The 27307-nt window shown below is 37.8% G+C and overlaps 1 protein-coding gene across 2 annotated transcripts in view; it reads right to left on the bottom strand.

The window, feature by feature from the left end:
- The window catches only part of Lim3 (Lim3 homeobox protein), a 144487-nt gene extending 120012 nt beyond the window's left edge, over nt 1-24475 (bottom strand). Inside the window, exons 1-2 of one of the 2 annotated variants that reach the window (XM_076778945.1) lie at nt 22323-24475; nt 4307-4351 (exon numbers count right to left, since the gene is read on the bottom strand). In XM_076778945.1, the coding sequence (XP_076635060.1) occupies nt 4307-4351; nt 22323-22599 (322 nt within the window). In that variant the 5' untranslated portion in view covers nt 22600-24475. The remainder of the gene's footprint in view (nt 1-4306; nt 4352-22322) is intronic. The other variant, XM_076778946.1, reaches the window with a different exon arrangement.
- Between the last annotated feature and the right edge of the window lie 2832 nt (nt 24476-27307).

Below are 27307 nucleotides of genomic sequence, written 5' to 3'. Positions count from 1 at the left end.
TCCCCTGCAACCAAAAATAATTTTTTCAAGGCGATTCGAAAGTCTTTTTTTTCACCCAAAACTTTCAGCAGTTACTCGAATTTTTTTCTGGAAAGTGGGTAGGATTTCGGGGGTATGTCTATTGACCAAATATGATTGTAATTGTCCCCTGCAACCAAAAATAATTTTTTCAAGGCGATTCGAAAGTCTTTTTTTCACCCAAAACTTTCAGCAGTTACTCGAATTTTTTTCTGGAAAGTGGGTAGGATTTCGGGGGTATGTCTATTGACCAAATATGATTGTAATTGTCCCCTGCAACCAAAAATAATTTTTTCAAGACGATTCGAAAGTCTTTTTTCACCCAAAACTTTCAGCAGTTACTCGAATTTTTTTCTCGAAAATGATTAGGATTTCGAGGGTATGTCTATTGACCAAAAATGATTGTAATTGTCCCCTGCAACCAAAAATAATTTTTTCAAGGCGATTCGAAAGTCTTTTTTTTCACCCAAAACTTTCAGCAGTTACTCGAATTTTTTTCTGGAAAGTGGGTAGGATTTCGGGGGTATGTCTATTGACCAAATATGATTGTAATTGTCCCCTGCAACCAAAAATAATTTTTTCAAGGCGATTCGAAAGTCTTTTTTTCACCCAAAACTTTCAGCAGTTACTCGAATTTTTTTCTGGAAAGTGGGTAGGATTTCGGGGGTATGTCTATTGACCAAATATGATTGTAATTGTCCCCTGCAACCAAAAATAATTTTTTCAAGGCGATTCGAAAGTCTTTTTTTTCACCCAAAACTTTCAGCAGTTACTCGAATTTTTTTCTGGAAAGTGGGTAGGATTTCGGGGGTATGTCTATTGACCAAATATGATTGTAATTGTCCCCTGCAACCAAAAATAATTTTTTCAAGACGATTCGAAAGTCTTTTTTCACCCAAAACTTTCAGCAGTTACTCGAATTTTTTTCTCGAAAATGATTAGGATTTCGAGGGTATGTCTATTGACCAAAAATGATTGTAATTGTCCCCTGCAACCAAAAATAATTTTTTCAAGACGATTCGAAAGTCTTTTTTTTCACCCAAAACTTTCAACAGTTACTCGAATTTTTTTCTGGAAAGTGGGTAGGATTTCGGGGGTATGTCTATTGACCAAAAATGATTGTAATTGACCCCTATAACTAAATATAATTTTTGTAGTATGATTTGAAATTTTTTAATTTCGTCTAAAAATTTCAGTACCTACTCGAATTTTTTTCTCGAAAGTGGGCAGGATTTCAGGGGTATGTCTATTGACCAAGAATAATTGTAATTGCCCCAGCAATCGAACATAATTTTTCCAGAATGATTTGAAACGTTTTTTTTTTCGTCGAAAAGTTACTGCATCTAATCCTCATCAATATTTCTTAAAAATTCGTTTTTGGTTTTTAACACTAGATTTACGGAAGCCGTCAATTTGACGGATATCAGATTCCATATTTAAAATTGCAGAACACGTAAATAATATTTTTTAACAACTTATGTTGAATTTGATTGATGCAATGGCATGAATACATATTCTAATTAAAAGAAAAATCGTATTTTAAGGTAATCGTCAACATGAGAGGTATCAATAAATATACGTGCTATCAATGCCCGTAAATCTAGTGTTAATAAGTATGTTTGACGCTGTGGGGAAATGTTTAAATCGTTTCTTGGTTTATCAATTATTTTCCATTATCGCGTCGAGGAGAGTGTTGTGGCAGGACCAACGTCCTTTCAGGTTGGTTGAGAAATGGCTCACAAAACGTCGGAATGAACAATCCACTCATCAGAGCCGCCACGCGAGCCACACGTGCTGGAAGCGTGCCGGAACAACTGGTGCCCCGTCGCTTCTGGCACCATGTGCGCCAATGAATATGCACGCGTGCTGCACACGCGATTCCTTTCGACAATGTAAGATCGCCTCCTAGGTAGTAGGTGTTACCCTTTCAGCGTTGTTACGACTTGTGTGTCGCGCAGACCGAGCTTTGTCCTTTGGTTACAATAAAGAACAAAATTGAACGCGTACGTAATACGAGGTTTGATAAAAAAAAAAAGTAACAAGAATATCAAAATGTAATAAACTGCGGGACACGACTATATCACCACCGATATTTTTCAAATATTTTACGTTACGAAGCAAACGGTGGGCCAAATTCCTATGAAAACACTCAATTATTTAATTTAATTAACTATTAAACGTTTCGTCCAAATATTATACTTTTGTCAGCCATTTCTAGTAGGTCGTCCACAGTCTATTTACTATTTTATTCGCAAGCCTTCTCGTGGCTTAATATTTTTTATTTATTCCTTCGTTAATCCAACAACTTGTCGATGGAATTTTGGATACTTCACAGCTTCGAACGATAGAAACATTTGACAGAATACCCGATGCCCACTAAATTTAAACGATCATCGACGATCAATGAAAATAATTACAAGGATTTACAATACAATATCTCATTAAAAGCATCTATCTTAATAGTTAATTACCTTCAACATTTCGAACCGGTTATTTTCAGTCTTAAAATAGGCTAGATATTTGTTATCGGTTACGGATTACTGTAAAGATAAACATACACGATATTCGAAAATGATTTTCAACTTTTCAAGTAGCGGAGATTAATTTTTATCGAGAAGATTTATTATACAGGTTGTTCGGCCAAACATGGGAAAAATTTTAATAGGGAATTCTAGAGGCCAAAATAAGACGAAAATCAAGAATACCAATTTGTTGATAGAGGCTTTGTTAAAAAGTTATTAACGTTTAAAGTTCCGCCCCTACTGAATTTTTTTCTCGAAAATGCGCAAGATTTCGGGGGTATGTCTATTCACCAAAAATGATTGTAATTGACCCCTGCAACCGACAATAATTTTTTCAGAATTAATTAAAAATTCTTTTTTTCGTCGAAAAATTTAAACACCTACCCCCTGTCGATTTTTCTTAAAAATTAGTTCTTCATTTTTAATCAATTTGTTTGACGCTCTACAGAAAAGTTGTCTAATACTTTTTTGTAGGTACCCATGAGCTCTACTTCAGAAAAAAGTTTCACCGAAATATATTCACAATTGTAGGAGTTGTGACTGTTTGAAAATTGGACCATTTTTTATGGGGTTTTTCTCATTTTGCGGGTTCAAGGACCAACTTTTCGAATATTTTTAGAATTTCTACATATTCTACATATAAATACGCGACGTTTGGCTTTTTGAACATTAAAATCGTCCAATCCGTTCAGAAGTTATGACATTTTAAAGATTCCAATGAAATTTCAGGGAAGCATTTCTGGCCTCACATTAGATTTTCGGTAAAGAATTTTTTTCTCGAAAATGCGTAGGATTTCGGGGGTATGTGTAATGACCAAAAATGATTCCGATCGACTCTTGCAACCGAAAATAATTATTCCAAACCAATATGAAATTTTTTTTTTCCGTCGAAAAATTTCACACCTTCTCGAATTTTTTTCTAGAAAATGAGTAGAATTTTGAGGATATGTGTAATGAACAAAAATGATTGTAATTAACCCCCACAACCGAAAATAATTTTTCCAGAACGATTTGAAATTTTTGAATTTAATTGTTAACTTTTTAACGAAGTCTCCATCAACAAATTAGTATTCTTGATTTTCGTCTTATTTTGGCCTCTAGAATCCCCCATTAAAATTTTTCCCAGGGGTGGTCGAACACCCTGTATACAAGAATTTGCTTCAGGTATTATTCACTACTGCAAATCTCGTTAAAAAAAATTTATTTTACGACCTGACCAGTAAGACTGTGCTGGTCGTTGGATAAAAAATGTCTTTGATGTTCCTAAAACCGTTTAAAGGGGTCGCAGAAGGGGGTCAATAAGAGCCTGCCCGCATTTTCGACGAAAACTGCACCACTCGACTTGGAAACTTTCGAGGATACCCTCGATGATAAACAACTCGAAACACAACTCCTAATCTCACGTAACAATGCCATTGTAGAACGAGTGCGACCAACTGCCGAGCCTAACACTACGTCCTCGACGACATATGGGACAGAGTCGATGATCTTCTACTTAACGTCTCGTGCTTTGTGCCCTCGCATAATGGAGTTCGATGACCACTTGAAAAAGCAAGGGTCAGCCCTCCGAAAAGGATCCTCGCCTTCGACGCTGTTCCAACGAAACGAGCCACAAACCTGACGAGATCTTTCGAAGAATTCGAGAACACTTTCCGTAACCAAAAAAAAAAAATAGCGAGAACCTGATATCGAAAAATGTAAACGAATAAAAAGAATGAAAGAAAGAAAAAAAAATGAAAAGAAATATCAAATCAAAAAAGACTCACGTTCTTCCTTGATCGGAAAACAGCTTGGTGTTTCAATCTTCCGTTCTAAAACAAAAGGAAAAAAAATAAACTAATTAAGTCGATTGAAATAAACCGTGTGCACAACTTAAATACAATGAAATATAATAAAATTTTACAACGTGATGAAAGTTTTTTTTTTTTTTAAAAGAAAACAAAACTACGAATGAGATCGACGAGCGTTTGAATGAAATTATTTTAAATGAAAGAAAAAAAAAAACTACGAGTTGAACGAATAAGCGAGTAACCGAGTTTCACGTTCTGATTAACTCTGTTTTTTTAATGTCTCGTTCGAGCTTTCGTCGTAAGGTTTCAAACGTAAGATTTCAGACGAGACAATGCCTTATCTTGGCAAACCACAATAACATTTTGTAGTTCTCGTCGGCCGTGGTTCAGCTCGACAGTATTTTTCTCGCAATCGTAAATAATTTACCTCCGAACGAGCATACCCGTTCATACCTACCTGTATAATATCCTGACTCATAGCCTGTATGGATTAAACTGTACGAACGTTCACGATATCCGTAAATAACTTGGTCAGCGAAATGAAAAACGATCTATTATTTATATCTCAATTACTGGAACCATTCTGTACTCAAAGCTTCATAATTTTACTTACTACAGTTTCAAATATTATTATCTTTGTACTGTGATTATTCGTACTGAAATCTTATTTGCCTGAAAATAATGAATATAGAATAGAAATCACAAACAGCTAAATATAATAATAATTAAGGTTTCATTTGGTTCTGTGGCGTTGCTTCCCATGCTCGCCACCAGAGGGGTCGCGCTCTCACAAGCGGTTGCTATATAATAAATTCTCAATCTAAGACAGGACCTGCTAAAAAGCCTCACTGACGGAGTCAGCGTCAAATTTTGATAACATAAAACAGTATTTGAGAATATTTCAGATTTTACAAAAGCTGCAAAGAAAGTGAATTATCATAATAGTTTGTTTTAAAAGTAACATTTGATAATCTTTTTGCACTTTTTCCTCAACAAATCGAAATTCGTAGATGCTTTGTCACACTGTACTCTTTTCTTTAGAATAAAATTTATATCATAGAATATACTTCGATAAGGATTTAAAGAAACTTATTTTTCAGATTGATTCTTCCGTTAGATTGGTATAAATACCTTAAAAAGTCGGTGCAACTATGAGAATGAACACCCTGTAGATTGAAATGGATCGCTCTGTATGATTGTAAGTTTGTACGAGCGCGGTTTAAATGGCGTTTAGTTCCCATCAAGAGCCACTTAATCTCCGATCGCGTAAACTTGCGTAACAATGGGGTACGCGTGGCCGAGGAGGGGCACACGTGATTACGCCTGACAAAACTTCATCGAGGAGTCACGTGGCGCCGGAAAAACGGGCACAACATCCGCACGAGCCGGTTCACCGTCGAAAAACCTAACCGCAAAACCCACGAAAGGATCCTCGAGCACCGCCTACAAGGAAAACAACCCCGAGTCACGCGTTCCCACAGTGCACGCAACGCGAAACCAGCTCCAACCCCCTCGAATTTTCGCTGAAACGTTTCGGATTACACGGTGTTTTGCTGTTACCTATTCGATGTTTGCCAATGCTCGTCAACGAATCGAACTTTAATGCCTTTCCACGTCTCTGTTTACTCTACCAGGAAAAGCTTTTTTTTAAAACTCAAAGTTGACGAACATTTAACATAAAAAATTGGGGCAAATCGTTAATATTTTGAGAAAGTTATTCTGCAGTTCGAAAGGTCTTGCAATACTAAACGTAACTTACGAAAAACATTCGGCAAGTGGCACGTGATTAAAAAAAATGCACCAAAAACTGGAATAAATATCAACCATTATTTTTGACGACAAATTGGAAAAGTGGGCAATATTAAAATCCACGTTCCGTTATTAGTATTTTAAGATATGATGAACTATGAATTTTGGACTTTTTTGGACATTTGTCGCTCGATTTAAAAAAGTAGCAATCTTTTTGAATGCTAAAAATATTTTTAATGTTGTCCATCGTACACGTTGATGCTTACGAAAAGATATAGGAAATGTTGTCGTATACATAATTGAGGGAATGTAGGGAAGTTCTCTTGGAAGCAGGTAATCAACTACAAAATAATTTTTATTTATTTTCCATGCCAAGAAGGAGAACGTACCATTTTGTTACGTTACCTCCGATGACTTTGATCGCTGTTGCATCGCGATAATCTTAAAAAGAATCATATTTACAAGATTAATTTTATGCAACGCGAGTAACGCACGTAGAAATATTTTTTCGAAATTCTTTCCTGTGTATTTATATTCAACGCTTAATAAAACACGCAGGTATACTGTCACTGGTGTGGACGAAATTCTTAATCTTATCGAGGGAATCAGCCTCTTCAGAGATCTGCTCGAATCGACGTGCTACGTAACAACGATTACCTAAGCGTTAGCCGACGAGTTTCCGATGAATTTCTTCTTTTTATTTGTATCAAATATTCTCTATTACTACTGTAGTTTTGTGTTACTTTTATTTACGTAGTTTTGTGTCTTGTGAATTCTGTCCATTTGTTTTCACCAAGTGTTGTTTGTTACAACTGTGTTACCTTGTATTTACAAAGTAGTATTTTGTTATTTTTATTTACGTAATTTTGTTTCTCGTGAATTATTCCCATTTAGTTTCACCAAATATCTTGTTTATTATACTGAGTTACTTTCTATTTACGAAGTAGTTTATGATGTTTCTTCTACTTACGTAGTTTTGTTTCTTGTGAATTCTGTCAATTTGTTTTCACCAAGTGTTGTTTGTTACAACTGTGTTACCTTGTATTTACAAAGTAGTATTTTGTTATTTTTATTTACGTAATTTTGTTTCTCGTGAATTATTCCCATTTAGTTTCACCAAATATGTTGTTTATTATACTGAGTTAGTTTCTATATTTACGAAGTAGTTCCTTGCGTTACTTCTATTTGCGTAATTTTTGTTTTATTAAATTTTTCCATTTATTTTTTTAATATCAACGGATTAGAAATTACAAAACTGATAGAGAAATATAATATAAATAGGATAAGACAATAATAATACCAAACAATATGCGATTTTCTTAAGCGGTCACCCATCCTGCATTGCACGCCGTCCAATGATGCTTTACTTCGTTGTTCACACGATACTCGGTGCATCTAAGGCGCTATCGTCGACACGTTTCATTCGTAAATTATTCAAATACAAACTCTTCGATATAACAAAATTATACCAGTTTATAAAATAATGATTCGATTCATAAGAAATGAGTTTCCTTTCGTTTATAGCGAATCACTATTATAATCTACGACTACGACTAGGAGTAACCCGGTTTTAAGAATCACCGATCGGCAGAGTTCTCATCGTAATCGACTCCATGAGTACATATACAGGGTGTTCAGCTACCCCTAGGAAAAATTTTAATAGGAGATTCTAGAGGCCAAAATAAGACGAAAATCAAAAATACTAATTTGTTGATGGAGGCTTCGTTAAAAAGTTAACAATTAAATTCAAAAATTTCAAATCGTTCTGGAAAGATTATTTTCGGTTGTGGGGGTTAATTACAATCATTTTTGGTCATTACACATATCCTCAAAATTCTACTCATTTTCTAGAAAAAAATTCGAGAAGGTGTGAAATTTTTCGACGGAAAAAAAAAATTTCAAATTGGTTTAGAATAATCATTTTCGGTTGCAAGAGTCGATCGGAATCATTTTTGGTCATTACACATACCCCCGAAATCCTACGCATTTTCGAGAAAAAAATTCTTTACCGAAAATCTAATGTGAGGCCAGAAATGCTTCCCTGAAATTTCATTGGAATCTTTAAAATGTCATAACTTCTGAACGGATTGGACGATTTTAATGTTCAAAAAGCCAAACGTCGCGTATTTATGTGTAGAATATGTAGAAATTCCAAAAATATTCGAAAAGTTGGTCCTTGAACCCGCAAAATGAGAAAAACCCCATAAAAAATGGTCCAATTTTCAAACAGCCACAACTCCTACAATTGTGAATATATTTCAGTGAAACTTTTTTCTGAAGTAGAGCTCATGGGTACCTACAAAAAAGTATTAGACAACTTTTCTGTGGAGCGTCAAACAAATTGATTAAAAATGAAGAACTAATTTTTAAGAAAAATCGACAGGGGGTAGGTGTTTAAATTTTTCGACGACTAACGGTCGTACCACGTACCACGGCTAACAATATTTATTTCAGAACGATTTGAAAAATTTCAGCACCTACCCGAATTTTTTTCTCGAAAGTGGATAGGATTTCGGAGATATGTATAATCACCAAAAATGATTGTAATTGACCTCCGCAACCGAAAATAATTTTGCCAGAACGATTTGAAATTTTTTAATTTTGTCGAGAAATTTCACACCTTCTCGAATTTTTTTCTCGAAAGTGGGTAGGATTTCGGGGGTATGTATAATAACCAAAAATGATTGTAATTGACCCCCACGGCTAACAATATTTATTGCAGAACGATTTGAAAAATTTGTTTTTCGCCGAAAAATTTCACACCTTCTCGAATTTTTTTCTCGAAAGTGCGTAGGATTTCGGGGGTATATGTAATGACCAAGAATGATTGTAATTGATCCCCACAACCGAAAATAATTTTTCCAGAACGATATTGAATTTTCGAATTTAATTGTTAATAACATTTTAACGAAGCCTCCATCAACAAATGGGTATTCTTAATTTTTGTCTTATTTTCGCCTCTAGAATCCCTCATTAAAATTCTTCCCAGGGGTGGCCCAACACCCGATATATTATAATATAGTGGAAATTTAGACAAAATAGTATATTTTTATAAAGATGCATAGCAACATTGTGCACACTTTATACATACGTTACAACTTGTCAGTTATCGGGCTAATCTAAGGTTCAAACATTGTTGCAACTTGTATTTCATTTATCGCTTTCAAAAAAGTGGCTGAGCTGCGTATATTATAACAAGTGGCGTTAAAAAAATCGTTTTATCAATAGCATGAACGCTTGCACTATAATCAGTAACGCGACCGTATTTAAGTGTACCTCAATACGTTTTTTCAAAAATTCTTTTATTCGAGCATCATCGATAATGAATTTCTCGAAACATTGTATATTTAACAGGGATTTAAAAAATTTTTTAACAAGTTAGAATCTAAAGTTACTAATTAAAAGCCTTAGATTATGGTTCTGTGGAATATAATAATAATAATTCTATTTTAATACATGTATAACTGTATATTTGTTTTATATGTCAAATTAATCGAAGAATGTTAATTTCGAATCGACAGTTTTATTATTAAATATACAGTGTAAAAAATAGTAAAAGTGTAAAAGTTAAGTATAAAAAAAAGTTAATGTTAATTCTGCGATTTCTCGCATGAATCAGCCTGTATTTAAGGAGTTCTCATCCACGGTCCCACGAGTCTATCCAAAGATCGGACCACAAAAAAAAAAAAAAATTGAACGAACGGAGGGGGGAAAAAACGAAACTATCGATCAAACGTAAAATTCGAAACGTCAGGCCGGAAATGGGACTTGGATCGCTCGCGCAGCGCGAGGCAAAAAAGTCGTGACGCCCGTAACTCGACGCCGAGGCTCGACGCGTGCCTGAAGGATCCAGGAAGAGTTTCTTTCCCAGAGACACTTTACGCGCCACTTGCCCCTGCCTCGTGTCCTCGCGGCGTGTTTTATCGCCCCGTTAATTTTCGCAACAACGACGCCACGCGGTGAAAAGCCACTTCGCGTACCGCCGTTTCCCAAGTTTTTACACTGGCTCGTATCGCGGCCGAGTTACGGCGCCATAACACCGACGTCAACGTAATCCGCGATGCACCCCGGACTTTGGAAATTCATTCGTCGGTTCCGCGACGCGTAAGGGTGGACCGTATTTTTCAACTTTGAAATCTTTTTTATTTTGGGACACACCCTGGAATTCTGACACTATACGAAAACGTAACCTACGCAAAATCTGAAATTGAATGGACAACGCGTCTCATAGGGGACGAGCCATTTTGCGTTATGCTACTGTCTGACCAGGATGGTTTCATTATACTAGCCCCAGGCATAGAGTAGGAGAATCTTCGGTAGACTTGCATCCTAGTTTCATTAGATGCGCCCTTATAGCTGGAACTAGAGATTTAAAGAAATATTGAGTTTTACTATTTTTTTTTGATACGCTAAAGACAAAAGAACGATTAACAAATAGAAATTCGAAACTTGAAGCGTCGCCATTTCTTTATTTATCAGGATTTTGACTTCTCCCTAGTTCCTGCTATACTGGCTACTACAACCTTCTTTATGAAGATACTTTAACCCCCTATGTTTCAAATTATCTGGAATCCTGGAAGCCATTGGAGCCCCTTTTCCAAAAGAGCCATTAAATAAGAAGTTATAATTCCCACGATTTTTAATATTTTTCCATGAAAAAAATATTGTACATGCTTAGAAGATGAATAAATATATCTCCAAAGTCTCAGTACAAAACAGCCTATCTATCATTAAACAAAGAAATCACAAAAAAATTACAAAAAGGGGCGTGAAATTGACAGTCTAGACAGCAATACCTCTTTAATCGGGATCGAATTCGAAACGGCCAGAAACTATGCTCCTGACCCGCGTATAATTCGTCCGTAGATCGGAGAGAATGATCGAACGACCATCGATACGGGGACGCCTAATAATTTTCCCTCGTAAAGACAGAAACTGGTCATAGTCGGACGATAACCGATGTTTAACGACGTTACAGGGCCGATGTATCAAACCGAGTGGTCGCTCGGGGCGAAGTCCGCGGCGAGAAAACGAAGAAAAACGCCGGAAGACCCGGGGGGGGGGGGCGGGGGGCTCTCTCGTTCCTCGGCTTTTTGGCGTGGGTGGAGATGCGGCGAAAAAAGAAGAAAGAACGTAAAAAAAAAAAAAGAACAAAAAGAAAATGGGAAAAACCACCGCCACCGCAGAAACTTTCGACTTGGGAAGCAATTCCCTCTCGCCCGGGCTCCGCGAGTTTTCCGTCAAGAGAAATGTAGGTGGGAAAATGTTCTTGCGCTTTTATACGGAAGAAAAAGGATCGGGCAACTTTTTATTACGTCGGGAAATTTACTGTGCCCTGGCGGTGTAATCGATTCGCGATGAAACCGCCATTATCGTTCCTTACCCTATGGTGAAATTAATTCTTTGCTCGGGAGTTCTGCCGCCACGATACAGTCGCGAATTTGGTAATAGATGGAAACGTAAACTGCAGAGAAAAGGGTCGTCTATTTTTTTATTTTATTTTTTGGAAATTTATTTTTGTCAGCTTTCAATCGTGAGATCTTTGCGTGCAGTCCCACACGGAGATTGTATTAATTTTGCGGTTCGATTGTTAATACATTGGCTATGGATCTTATCTATCATAAGGTATCATTCAACTATTGTGATGTCAAGTTCACTTTCGAAGCGTTTCTCTGTTTAAAAATTCCTGGTCGAAGAAGTTGTTTTTATTTGATAAAAGTGGTATTTAATTGTAACATTTACGGAGAAAATAAATTCTGAGAAAAATTTTTTACCAAGAGTAACTAACGTTCACCCTAGCGAACATTGTACGTTGAAGGATATTGCTCTTGGCAGTGTTTGCGATTCATTGTTGATGCCCAAAGTAGCGAAAAGCCTGTTTGAAGAGTGTAATGAGATTTGAAACAAATTATTCTTTCGACGAGCATAAGACGCCTGGACGTCGTAATTCCGCGAGTTCAGAGAAAAGCTTCGACCGGAAAGCCACAAAGGTGTTCCCAGAATGTTTATTACTTCAGTTCTAGTATTTTACGTATAACTTGAAACATTTGCAACGGAAGAAAAAACAATTTATGCTTCAACGTAAGAATGTGCATATATTTAAATAGGTAACAAGCGCAAGAACGAACAAAGGTAAACTGTTTCTTTACCTAATTTAATATGTGCCTATACGTATTTGTTTTTCGAGCCAACAAACTTCGAACGAATTGCAAAATTAAAAGCAAGTCTTCTACAAAAATATTCTGATAAATTGGATGGGAAAATTCAATTTTTCACAATTATAATTCTACCTTCAAATGCTACTTTTTATTTGTGTATCCGTTTCTGTGTTTCAATTAATGCTTTGTTTATACGATAAAAAATTTTATCCACATATTCGAATTTTTTTCTCGAAAGTGCGTAGGATTTCATGGGTATGTCTATTGACCAAAAATGATTATATTTGACTCCTGCGTTTAAAAATAATTTTTTTAGAACGATTTGAAATTTTTTATTTTCGTCTAAAAATTTCAGTACCTACTCGAATTTTTTTCTCGAAAGTGGGTAGGATTTCGTGGGTATGTCTATTGACCAAAAATGATTGTAATTGATCCCTGCAATCGAAAATAATTTTTCCAGAACGATTTGAAATTTTTTAATTTAATTTTTTAATAACTTTTCAACGAATTAACTTTTTCTGAATCAAGAGATTGATTTTCGGCTTATTTTGCCCTATAGAATCTCCCAATAAAATTTTTTCCAGGGGTCACCGAACACCCTGTATTAGACTCATTCTAAAATTTCCAAGCAGCTCTCAGCCCATATTTTAAATAAATATTTTAGTTTGTTCCGTGACATCCTCCGGTACGATCTCGCGGAACAGTACGTAATCGCGACAGGAATCTTAAAATTCGGCCTTTTCAGACTGTTGACGAGGTCAGGCCACGAAATAATAAACTTAGCCACAATTAACGAACAAAATAGAAAATCTAAAAGCAAATATGGCTGTACAGAACTGCTCTGATTGACATGTAACGATGCAATGCGACGACCTCTCGTCGCAATGAAACATTCGCGACGCGCTCAAACATTTACTGCTTCTCAGCAGGCGATGACTGGACATCTATCCAGTGCCCGAGAAGTGAGCTAGTCCATTTTCCTAACACAGACCAAAGTTAATCCCCGTCGTCGTTCGCGACAAAAGATACTGGCAACCTCTCGTCGTGATTTTTCCCGCCTGCTCCTGCCGCCCCTCGCCACGCGAACACAACGCGCCCTCTAACCAGCCGCCATTTTCTTTCCACCCCCATTGGACGCCAATTCGCCACGAGCCATCGTTTCCTATGGTTACCGTTTACCCGAGGGATGCTTGACATTCTCATTGGAGCTTTCCTCCGCTCCTCGTCGGTACGCGGTCCTCGCTTTGCGCTCCGGCCAAAAATCTTCGCGTTATCCCGCTCGCGCTTTTTATCGCCCGGGCCGTTTGATCGCTGACTCGTGGCCGGCGATTGGTCTGAGCGGTTCCCCGCGAGGACCTCGAGCCTCCGTTTATCGGGGAGAAACAAAAATTCCTGCCTCTTAGAAAAATTTATCGCCCGGAAAATTCCTGGCATCGGCGAGGGAAAACGCGGCCGTGCTTCGAGTACCGGTTTCTTTAACGCGTTTGGCTGACGAACCAACCCCCTCGAATCATCCACGAAAACGAAACTTGCGTTTCATGTTGACGATTACCTTAAAATACGATTTTTCTTTTAATTAGAATATGTATTCATGCCATTGCATCAAACAAATTCAACGTAAGTTGTTAAAAAATAATATTTACGCGTTCTGCAATTTTAAATATGGAATCTGACGTCCGTCAAATTGACGATTACCGTAAATCTAGTGTTAAATAATTGGAAACTAGCGTGCCCATTATTTCTCATAGAACTGACCTTTTGGGGCATCGTTAAAATTCAAGAATGCCATCTAGATTTATTTCCTTCGACACCTAATCTTGAGAATTAATTTTTGTAGCTTCTCAGTGAAAATCCATGTCACCCAAGTGTGGATGGAAGTGAATAAATATATTTATATTTTAAATTGTCCGTAGTAATGGAAAACAAAAAGACTTTCTGACTGAAGAATTACGTAAAGTCAACGATTTTGTTAGGATGCTTGATTTTCGTCTTATTTTGGCTTCTAGAATCTCCCATTAAAATTTTTCCCAGGGGTGACCGAACACCCTGCATAATGGCGTCTACTGCGTTTTCTACATTTTTAGTGTTGTGGCAAACGCTTACAATTAGTAGGAAATTGTTCCACGTACAAATATCTTTGCAGGAATTATTTTTTTAGCAAGTCGAACGTACTTAGAGGATCGTACGTAAAAATTTCGATAAACAAAAATAAGGTCCACCCTGGTGTACAATGTGGATCAGGGTCACGCGACACGTTTGTCCGGTTGGAAAAGGATCCAGCGGCCGCGTGTTAAACCGACGTGCATCGTTTAATCGGTTGGCGTGGCGCGTAAGAGGGCAACGAGCGTACACGGTTTACGTACCCGGTGTTTGGGGCCTAAGTTTAGATTTAGGTTTAGATTTAAACACACTCGCTATCGTGCCCGAAGCAATACCGTATTGATTGTGGGGTGGCCGAGCCTCCGAACACATTACATGATTAAACCGCCCCAATGGAATAGCAACCGGCCTTGCAGCACTTACCTTATTAAAATATCCACCCGCCCTCACCGCGCCCTTTTAACAAAACCTTTACGCGAATCCGCCAACTATTCCATCGCCTATCCTTTATTATCGAGGAACGTTTAAGCTGCCCGGTCGTTTCGATCGACTCTTGAGACGCGACGATTTGTGGGTGGTTGATGGTATTTTCGACACCTTTCTATCTGGTGAAATCGACGGACATAAACCAAGACAAAAAACGGAAATGTTAATTGACGCTAGAATTACCGACGATTACGGAAATAAGCGTTTTTTAGACGATCTTTTGATAGTTTGATTCACAATTTTAGTTTATATTTGTTCAAAGGTATCGTACGTTCGTTACTCCGCCATTTTGAAATGAGATGAAGTCATTCTAGAGTTTAACATGTATTATACAGCTTTGATGTTAAATTTATAAATTAATGCTGCTAATTACCGACCAGAGAGCCCAGAAATAGCATTGGATTTGTTTTTTTGCTTATTATTTATTTGTACCAAAGAAATTCAGAATAATTTTTTACAAGTTTCATTAGAAATTACGAATGGATCACTTTTGGCTGCTTTGGTAGTTCTAATGTTAATCTTGGGAATGGTACGTAGAAATCAAGGGATTAGAAAATTTTGACCTAAATATCGAGAAAACGGCACTAGGTTCAACGAATGTAAATCCAAATTAAACTCAGTTCGGAGTATGTAGATATTCAGATGTCACGAGTCTTTCATGATTTGATGAGAGTATGTATCTTCGTTTCGAGTATATGTTCTGATTTATATATAGTTCATTGGTGAAACTCCTCATAAATATCTGTAGTTGTTAATTAAATATTCATCCCCGTAATCAGTGGATAAAAACGGTTTTCTATAAATAAAATTACACGAAATGCATACATCTATTTCTAAGAGTATCGTTTATTTGATTTTATTTCAATTCTAGAATTTAATATTAGATCCGCCGGAAAAATATGTTCTTTTACTATCAAGATGGGAACAATATCAACAAACAGTATAAAAATGTATTACTTTCCCTTAAAATATGGCCAAAAATTTTCGACAGACCCAATATGAAAGAAAGCTTTTATTTTGTGGAATTATCTCGATCAATCATAGCTATTATTTATTCCAAATCTCTTAATTTAGCTTATTGTAAATGAACTTCTAAAAATCTAAAATATCGTACTCTTAAAAAGAGACGAAATTAAAAATTTTTCGAATTAAATAAATAATAAATAGTAATTTTATAAATATAAATTTATAAAGTTCGCGTCTTGTTTACCTCGTACTGTAATAAAACGAGGAAAACTATTCGTACGTCGAAAATTGGAAGACGTAGACGCAATGTCGACGGCCAGGAATCCCTGATTTCAGAATCAAGGGAATCTTCGACCTTGCTCTACTCGCTGAAATCGAGCTTTTAAATAATTTACGTCGAAGCTTGCTCCGGGAAACGGGAAGCATTGTAGCGCAGAATCTTAAAAACGAAAATGCATTTTTAGCGAGTAGATGACCCAACTTTCGATTTTCCCAAAGAAGATCGATCAAAGTTTCGAACGACAAAGGCTTAAAAAAGTACTAAATTCTTTTAAAAGACTTTGGTCCAAAAATTCGTAAATCTCGTGAAACTATAAAAATAATTTGTCGATCGTGTCGCGAACCGTTAATATAATAAATTTAACGATTTAAACGCGACAATAAAATCGTGCATTTCTGAATCAGTGGCTCGATACTCGAATGTTAAATATCGTATTACGGATGCTCTTACAGCGATACCAAATTTAGTGTTTCGTTCGAGAAAAGAAAGACGAGAAGATGTCCGACAAGTAATGAACAAGGTCAGTGAATTATGCATGTGAAGTAATTTGTTACACGTGAAAGGCAACTGCAATTTCGACGCATTAACGATCAGGGTCGTTTATCTTCTGTCGCGAGTCTTTAGATGTAAAAAGCGAAAGGGGGCATAGAATACTAATTTTCTGGAATAATAATTGTCTTTTGCATTCCTCGATCCTTTTCGATCGTTGGCTCAGGTTGTTTTATTTTCTCGATTCTCAATTGCAAGCTTCGGTTGCGAGTCACCGACGCAGGAAAATATTATAAATGAACAGTGTTTTGAAAAGATAGTTTATGGAATACCATGAATATTGATAAATTGTAATTTTAAACTATTTACTGATTTTCTTTAAAACTTGCAACGTTTTTAAAATCGCAACGTTAAATAACTGTCAAAACTATTAACGATCCGATTGTAAAACCGATACATCGATAAGCTTCAGCGTTTCAACAATTATCACTGAACCCGATTAAAAAATGAACAATAATACACTTGAATTTCAATCCTCGTAAGATGCACATGTCGGTCGTTTTTTAGCGACATTTATCGGGAGTTTATATCGAGAGATAACGATTGCTAGATACGTTGCATTTCAAAAGATTGCTTCGTAATGTATTCCACTGAATGAAAGATTATAGATCAGGAAGGATCGACGGGAAGAATAATTAAATTTTATATTCACGGTTATCGGATTTAATTATTCAATAGCATGAGAAATTTCAATTCGACGAGATCCATATTTATTATGACAAAACAATGCGTCGATTTTGCGCTGATAAAAAAGTAAAAATATCACTCTTTACAAAAAAATACAGGGTATTCGACCACATCTGGGAAAAATTTTAATGGGGGATTCTAGAGGCCAAAATAAGACGAAAATCAAGAATACCAATTTGTTGATGGAGGCTTCGTTAAAAAGTTATTAATGTTTAAAGTCCCGACTGTACTGAATTTTTTTCTAGAAAGTGGGTAAGATTTCGGGGGTATGCGTAATGACCAAAAATGATTGTAACTGATCCCCGCATCTGAAAATAATTTTTTCAGAATGATTTGAAATTTTTTTTTTTCGTCGAAAAATTTAGGCACCTACCCCCCCTGTCGATTTTTCTTAAAAATTCCTTTTTCATTTTTAGTATTTTTGTTTGACGCCCTACAGAAAAGTTGTCTAATACTTTTTTGTAGATACCCATGAGCTCTACTTCAGAAAAAAGTTTCATTGAAATATATTCACTATTGTAGAAGTTATGGCTGTTTGAAAATTGGACCATTTTTATGGGGTTTTTCTCATTTTGCGGGGTCAAGGACCAACTTTTCGAATATTTTTGCGATTTGTACATATTCTCCACCAAAATACGCGTAGTTTGCTTTTTTAAACATTAAAATCATCCAATCCGTTCAGAAGTTATGACGTTTTAAAGATTCGCAGGAAATTTCAGGGAAGCATTTCTGGCCTCACATTAGATTTTCGGTAAAGAATTTTTTTCTCGAAACTGAGTAGGATTTCGAGGGTATGTCTGTTGACCAAAAATGCTTGCAATTGACCCCTGCAACCGAAAATAATTTTTCAAAAACGATTTGAAATTTTTTTTTTCCATTGAAAAATTTTTCACCTTCTCGAATTTTTTTCTAGAAAATGGGTAGAATCTCGGGGGTATGCCTGTTGACCAAAAATGTTTGCAATTGACCCCTGCAAGTAAAAATAATTTTTCCAAAACGATTTGAAATTTTTGAATTTAATTGTTAACTTTTTGACGAAGCCTCCATCAACAAATTACTATTCTTGATTTTCGTCTTATTTTGGCCTCTAGAATTCCCCATTAAAATTTTTCTCAGGGATGGTCGAACACCCTGTATATAAACACGAGAAAATAGACTCAAACGCGGAATGTTATTTGGCAAAGTTGCGCGCGTAATTTGTCAATTTTTAATCTTAATTATGTAACGTTAATGTTTAGAAAATTTTAATATTCCGAAATATTGAAAACTCGTGTGACTGTCCTTGTATATTTAACAAATGCCCACATAAAAAGCGATTAGACAGTGTTCGAAATGTAACAATCGTAGGTTCTCGAGATGGTACGTTAATCTTATCGAGCATTCGGATCGAGAGTTCTTATCGAGAGAACTCGCCCACTGTACGCGTAGCGTGGCACAAAAATTTTCAACCTGACCTGATATCACAAGAACTCGCGATAGCGACAAAACCATTGAAAACTAGATCTCGTCGTTATCTCGAGATGCCTCTATGGATCTACGAAGGTAATTGCAACATGTTCGACGATTCTCTCATTTCTGTAAAATACTCGATCTGCCATTAAATCTAATATTTCTCGATGAATTCTCCGTTAATTCGTCTTACTATCGTAATAACTTCGCTACGATCGGCGAAATCCACTTTAATTCCGGGCAAAAACTGACCATTAAACGCGTCGATCATTATTTTTATTTTATTTCCCATAGAAAATGTGTGTTGATATATTTTTGAAATTTTTTTTTTTGCATCGAAGTATTAAGAGTATTATTTTTTGTAATCCTAGTCTAATTTTCGCACTGGATAAATCACGCGCATTCAATTTACCGGACTGGATTTATTTCGTATGCTGAAATCTGTGGTATTAATTCATAAATTCCGATATTTTTATCGCGTAAACAACCTACTATCGTTTTCAGTATATTAACAAACTCTGCAACGCGACTTGTATTCAATTTATATTAAAAATTTCGAACAAATATCATCGTCACCACGGATTGACAATAATTCTTCTATAAAGTTTTGCGCGTGTTGTGTAAATATTACGAATTAGGGGAGGTCGGGGTTGAAACACAGCTTCTAATAAAAGCTAGAATAAAAACGTTCAGGCTTTCGAAATTTCTGCTTTTTACAACAGAAACAGCTCGTGTCGTTGCACCAAATATTTTAACGAATATTTCAGTTTAGACTTTCGAAGTTTGTGCTTTTTACAACGAAAATAACTAGCGTCATTAGGTGGTCGGATTCGATCAAGGAATTGCAGAGAGTGGTTTCCCCGAAGAAAAGTAATTTACCAATGTGGAGTAAAATCCGATAAAATCACAGTTTTATGCACAAATAGTTCGTAAAAGGCAGGCACTTATCGCAATAGTAAATCGTATTAGCTCCGATGCGACTGACTTATACATATACCACATTTGAAATTTTATCTACGCGCGGTTCACCGTCAGAGTTTGTTATTACCGACGACATAAAATATTTATGAAATTTGTTACTAGCCATACGAGTGGATGCAAAAAACGAGACACTAAACCATCGACATTAGATCGAAAGAAAAAGCTTCGTGTCTGACTTTCCTATTTATTTCGGTTTATTAAATTTTTGTAATTTACTCCTAACAAAGGGGTGGAAAGAAACTAAAGAAAATAGAGTGTACAACGAATATGTTTACAGAAAGTTTTCATCCTTTACGATTAATATTCTTAAGTATACTGGGACAGGAAATAACAGAAGAAGAAATTATTTTACTAATACAATCTTTCGTTATACAGGGTGTTCTGCTATCCATGGGAAAAATTTTAATGGGAGATTGTAGAAGCCAAAATAAGACGAAAATCAAGAATATCAATTTGTTGATGGAGGCTTCGTTAAAAAGTTATTGACGTTTAAAGTTCCGACCGTACTGAATTTTTTTCTAGAAAGGGAGTAGGATTTCGGGGGTATGTCTGTTGACCAAAAATGCTTGCAATTAACCCCTGCAACTAAAAATAATTTTTCCAAAACGATTTGAAATTTTTTAATTTTGTCGAAAAATTTCACACCTTCTCGAATTTTTTTCTCAAAACTGGGTAGGATTTCGGGGGTATCTCTATTCATCAAAAATTATTATAATTGACCCCCACAACTAAAAATAATTTTTCCAAAACGATTTGAAATTTTTTTTTTTCCGTCGAAAAATTTCACACCTTCTCGAATTTTTTTCTAGAAAATGGATAGAATTTCGTGGGTATGTCTGTTCACCAAAAATGATTATAATTGGCCCCTGCGTCTAAAAATAATTTTTCCAGAACGATTTGAAATTTTTGAATTTAATTGTTAATAACTTTTTAACGGAACCTCCACCAACAAATTGGTATTCTTGATTTTCGTCTTATTTTGGGCTCTAGAATTTCCCATTAAAATTTTTCTCAGGAGTGGCCGAGCACCCTGTATAGTGTTATATAATTCTAATACTGTTATTATGTGACATTATCGTTGAGTCTATGAAAACAGAACGTATACTGTGGAATTGGTATGCCACGTTTAGTTTTGGAGATATCAACGTTCAAGATGAAATTAAGTCAGAACGATCAACGATCGGTGACAACGATTTCAAGATCTTAATCGAACAGTACACGCGTCAAACAGACAGAGAATTACTAGATAAGATGAAAACATTACGATCTAACGTTTGTCGACGCCTAGAAGAACTAGGAGCAAGGCCTCCATAGAATTTGACGAAGCAAAACAAGGCTATTTTGCCAACAGAAATTAACCTTGAATAAACTGATTATAGAGAGGACAAAGTAATCACAAAAATACAACAGTGGGCAGATGAAAATCAATGATCTCGGTCAGAATCTAGAAAAAGATTCTTCTGTGGTTCTGGCGGGATCGAAGAGGAATTATTCATCGCGAGAAGCACAGTAAAACAAACGAGAATTTTGGAATTAGGGAGTCCTTGCCCAACATCCATAAGTTTTCGATTAGATTCAAATCCGAACTTTATGCCATTTCAATAATATATTATATTAATATTATATATTATTGATACTGATATTTGATCATAGTATTTATATTATCTATATATGTATATTATTGCTTCCGTTATTTAATATAATAGATAATAAACGAGTATGTCAAAAAGTTCGTCCTTCAAATCAATTTGTTTAGTAGTTATAAGCACTTGTACCACCACAACCACTGCCTATGTAGGTACAGTGCTGGACATAAATATTGGCACAGCACGGTTGTGGTAGCACAAATGCTTATAACTATTAAACAAATTGATTTGAAGGAAATACTTTTTGACATACTCGTTTGTTATCTATTATAGTTTATCAGATAGCAGAAGTAAGAAAATCTTCTGTTTCAACAAGACAACGATCCGAAACATACCGCGCATATTATAAAACAACGTCTCATATACAACGTTCCCCACATTTTAGAAACACCCCCACAAAGTCTGAATATCAATACCATAGAACACTTGTGGGCAGAAATTGGCAGACAACAATTATCTCAAAAGAAACATTAAAAACTACAATTTTGGAAAAGTAATATAAAAGATATTACTGAAAATTTAGTCCACAGCATGCAACACACAAGCAGTGATAAGTGCTCGTGGTGGTCCGACAAAATATTAAAACACTACATATATTTATAATCTCTATTTTGAATTTAGTCGTTCGAACACTTTTGCGACGTTCGTTTAGTCGATGTTACCAGGAAATGTTTCGTAACTGGTGTTGATGTTATGACACTTGAAACTTAATGTATGTAATCGTGATTCTTACGTGTTCTTATTGAAATAACAGTATTTCGTAATTCATAATATGACTCGTATCTTTTAAGCCCCGAGCTTTTTATTTCGGAGCGTTCGAATACTTTCGTGACTCACTGTATGTCCTTTGCCCGCTTAATTTCGTCCGGCTGTTGTGCAGCGTGGCGAAATCGCGTCCCGTCGGGTCCCGCAAAAAACGCTCGAAGGATCCTCTCTCTTACCTTCTAGGTTCTTGTTCCTGGCGAGCAGGGCCAGCAAGACGTCCTGGTTCGGGGCGGCCTCCGCCAGATCGGCGTCCTGGTGCGCGGGAGGCAGCGACGGCCCTAATGGCGGCATGGCGTTGGCCGGTGGTCGAGTCATCATCACGGGCGCGGACCCCAACGGCGGCAGAGGCAGCCCCGCGGCCGGATGATGAAGAGGATTGTGCGTGGGCGGCGGCGGCGGTACGCTGCTAGCCAGCGTCGGAAGCGTCGCGACCGGCTGCACCGCCGCTGACATCGACAGATCGACGCCACCCAACAGCACGGGACGACACCCTCCTGAACCTGGCCCGCTGCTCACCGCCGGGAGGATTCCGCCACCCCCCGGCAGTGGTGCGTACGGCAAGTACAGCTCCAGTCTAAGACCAGTAAGCACCAATCGCGAGAACAACCACCGACGTCTGGACTATTCCCGACCGCTCGATAGACTACAACTATCCTCCGCGTGTCTCCGTCAAATTATAGTCTAGCACGTTTGTCTCCTTACTTCCAACGTTTCGACGATGCTAAGGTTGGAGTTGTTGTTCTTCTAGGGTCTCTCGTCGTGCCTACGATTGTTTCACCGACGATAAAATCGGTAGGTCGAGTTCACCCCGCACTTTCCAAATCACTCTCTCGATCCTCGCGCTTCGAAGCCTTCTAGAGTCCGGGTTAGGTTACTTCCGACGTTTGAACGACGGTGAGGTTGGAGATATTATCCTTCCAGGGCCTCTCGTTCTTTCGTTAACGCTTGGCCCACGATAGATTCTGATTCTCCACCGAGAACCAGAACTCACCCCGCACAAATCACAAGGATGCGCAGGATGATCCTGAATTCGAACGAACGTTCGTCGGTATTTTCCCCGATATCGTCGAAACAAGAAAAAAAAAAAAGAAAGAGTTCGTGTCTCTTTATCGATCGATCGTCCAAAGTTCCCCGACTGTAATCTGGTCACGAGAGGCTCACGCTTTCGTCACCTTAACGATGACTTTGTCTCTTTTGGTTCAACGTTCGCGTATCGCGGTGCCGTGGCGCCCGACAACGTCTCTGTTCCGCGGATCACTGAGCGTGGCGAACGAACGCTTACGAATGTTTACGAGCGCCGCTGCCACCGGCTGCGGCTGAATGGCTTGTTTGTAAATAGTCCCGACCGCGGTTCCGCGAGAAGAAAAGCCACCGCGATTTACCCGCTCAAAATCAAAGACGCGGCCTCCTGCGCGCGTGGTTCGCGCGTTTACGCGCCGTCCTCGATCATCAGCCAACCCCCAGCGTATCTCCGAACGCCTCCTTCGATTCATCCACCCTTCCGCGGGGGTGTCTTCGCGATCGTCCCAAGTTTCTAAAGACACGTCGATGATTCTACAATCGGAGATCTCGACGCCTTATCGAGGCCTCCTTATCTCGACCATAACCTTGGTTATGCGATGCTCCGATCGTCGATTTTTCCTTATCGTTAATAAAATCGTGACGATTCGCACTGTATAGTTTCGATTCTCTTCGATGTCCCTCCGTGGTGTGCTCCTTTTTGCCCTTCGATCGGATCGAGAAAAATCGGCACACCACGAACGCGAAGCTTTTGTCGCGAGCACCTTGAAATCGGAACGACGAGGACCGTCCGCGCTCGCGACGCGACGGATACATTCGACGAACGAAGATCACCAAGATAGGAGTTTGGAGGCTTTGTTCTATCCTCTAATGTTCCTCTTCCACCTTTGATCGACAGCGGGCGGCCGTGGGGTTTTTGCACGCGCGTCGATGGAAATACAGTCCCGGGTCCGATGTAAATCCCGAATGCCAATAGAGAGAAAAACTCAATGAATCACGGGAGCAGCGATACTTTCGGACGATCCTCTGACCGTTGCTGGGCTTCTTTTCGACCCGAATGCGCCGGACCGCGCCGACCGGTAAGAAACGTCGAATTCCACGGCTGTCGAATCGCGATTTTCGTCCTGCCACGCTCTCCTTTTGTTTTTTCCCTCGCATCGGTGGAGCAAACCCGTCCGGATCGGCCCGTCATCGGTCGACGATCGCGCCCATCGAGCAACGATTATCGGGCTTTTCTCGGGAATCTTTTAAATTCCCCGCGTACGCTGAATTAATCCTCTTCTTTCGTGGGCTTTCGAGCACAGATTATATATATATGTATCGTTCCAAGGATCACTGTCGATTCTAACCGTCCACCGACACTTTTCGAATCCACGTTTCCCGCTGCGTGTCGCGCACGAGAGTCACTCGAAACATCTCAAATTCGACCGTTCGACCGTCGAATCGCGAGGAGTCGTTCTCGACCGAACGAAGGTCGGCGAGTGTCTTTCGAGAGCCAACGATAAGTTTAACCGGTGATCGACGGGGAAGGGGACACTTGTCGCGAGATCTCGGAATGTACGATTTGATTAGCGGGTACCGCGGCACTATGGAGCCGGGTTCGCGGGGTTCCCGGCTTCAGCGTCGAGGATCAGAGACCCGGAGGGACCAGGAGGGACGTTGGAGGGACGCATAGAAAGGTGGAGGTGGCTCTGAACGTTCTGTGAAACCGTGTGCATCGCCCTGCTGGAGGAGAGGCTTCCACCCTACCATCGACGGCCACCACCGAGCCGTCTAGCACCAGGCATTCGAAACGGGGGGGATATGGTCTGGTGGGGTATCGATGTTGGCACGCTTGCGCCGCAACCTGTCGTCCCTCGTGCGAGAAACAGCGCGGGGGACACCCGGATCGTCGCGTTAGAAGATTTTGGAATGATTTGCGGTACGTGACACCGAATCGAATGGAAACACCAACGTGGAAAAACTCTGTAAAATGTTGCGTCGCCTTCCCGCGCGATCATCCAATATTTAAAGGTTAGATTTCGCGAGTGAAATTGACCCAAACCAGGCGCTGTTGCTTCCTACTGTCCTTCATTGCAAACCATTACGATTGTTCCGTGATATTTTAAATGGGCAAAAGGCACTAGTATTTCATATTTGCACCATTTATTACATTTGTTTACTTTGACATGTATAAGTTTAGATATAGTGTGAAATATACAACATTTATAAAATGTAATATCCTCCATCATGGATGTTCGAACCATTTGTAAGTTCGACGTTCTTTGAAATTTTTTTGGAAGGACGCCAGTACTTTCTACTAGCACCACTTATTACATTCTTATACTTTGAAATATATAAATTTAGATGTAGTTTGAAATTGTGTAAAATGCAAGATTTATGAAATATAAAATTGATGAAATTTCCAAACGAAGAATATGTTTATTATCACCTCTTACATTATTATTATTCGAATTAATATAATGACTGTGAGTATTTATGTATTTATAAGAAATTTAAATTTTCAAAAAAGTATACAATGTACTTGATACCCAAAAATATAAGAAATTCAAATAAGATACGAATTATAATATTGTATTTAGTATAGTTATATTATTGTATTTTTATTTTTGACTTATAATGACATATTTTCGAATAAAATATTCCTGTATCTTAGAATACAACGTAAGAATCTGTGAAAATAGGTAATTTTTGAAAATGTCTAAATTATAGTACTCTAAGTAAATTGGAAATTAGTTCGAGATCTGGTAGACCATAGAATATATTGCCCTGCCAGGAAACTGAGCCCAATGGAAAACCGTTTGATATCTCGAGAATTCAAAAATAAATTATTAATTTCGTTTCACTTTGATACGCGGCGTTTGAATCTACCGCAGGAAATATTTAACTCCTCGAAATATTAACGAGCACTATTTCTAAATTGAATGTCAATGATATATATTTTTGTAAAAAATTTAAGTAGGATAATTGCCGTCTGAAAACTGTACATTTATATTCGATGGATAAAACAAAATAAAAAAGATAATCCGATTCACTTAGTCACTCGGTTACTTCGCGTAATTGATGCTTCAGATACCAGGCCACAAAAGGATATTTATTTTAAAAAGTTTCTCCAAGGCACCGGTAAGAATCACTGTTTACCGAGCGGTTAAAATTTATTCGACTCCCCCGTTCATTTGATATTGAAGTCTCCTTGCCATTCGTAAAATCAAACGGTAAAATATTTCGGTCTCGTCGACGTTCGATTAAAATAAATTTTCATTTATACTTAGGGACCATTTTTTTACTCAAAAAACGTCATCGAACATCGAGAGAAAATCAATAGCCAAGTTAACGTCTTTCAAGACCCTCTTCTAATGGCGGCCTAAAAATTGTACAAAAGCTTCCCTTAAACTTGTCTCGTCGACGTTCGATTAAAATAAATTTTCATTTATACTTAGGGACCACTTTTTACTCGAAATTAAAACGTCATCGAACATCGACAGAAAATCAACAGCCAAGTTAACGTCTTTTAAGACCCTCTGCTAATGGCGGCCTAAAAATTGTACAAAAGCTTCCCTTGGACTTGTCTCGTCGACGTTCGATTAAAATAAATTTTCATTTATACTCAGGGGCCACTTTTTACTCGAAATTAAAACGTCATCAAACATCGAGAGAAAATCAACAGCCAAGTTAACGTCTTTTAAGACCCTCTGCTAATGGCGGCCTAAAAATTGTACAAAAGCTTCCCTTAAACTTGTCTCGTCGACGTTCGATTAAAATAAATTTTCATTTATACTTAGGGGTCATATTTTTACTCGAAATTAAAACGTCATCGAACATCGACAGAAAAACAACAGCCAAGCTAACGTCTTTTAAGACCCTCTGCTAATGGCGGCCTAAAAATTGTACAAAAGCTTCCCTTGGACTTGTCTCGTCGACGTTCGATTAAAATAAATTTTCATTTATACTCAAGGACCACTTTTTACTCGAAATTAAAACGTCATCGAACATCGAGAGAAAATCAACAGCCAAGTTAACGTCTTTTAAGACCCTCTGCTAATGGCGGCCTAAAAATTGTACAAAAGCTTCCCTTGGACTTGTCTCGTCGGTCGTTCGAGGGGAGATGTTCCCATCGATGAAGTAAGCTTCGAAAAAGAGT

Source organism: Colletes latitarsis, chromosome 11, assembly GCF_051014445.1.
Source record: "Colletes latitarsis isolate SP2378_abdomen chromosome 11, iyColLati1, whole genome shotgun sequence".
Classification (NCBI taxonomy): domain Eukaryota; kingdom Metazoa; phylum Arthropoda; class Insecta; order Hymenoptera; family Colletidae; genus Colletes; species Colletes latitarsis.
This window is presented reverse-complemented; position numbering and strand designations above follow the sequence as displayed.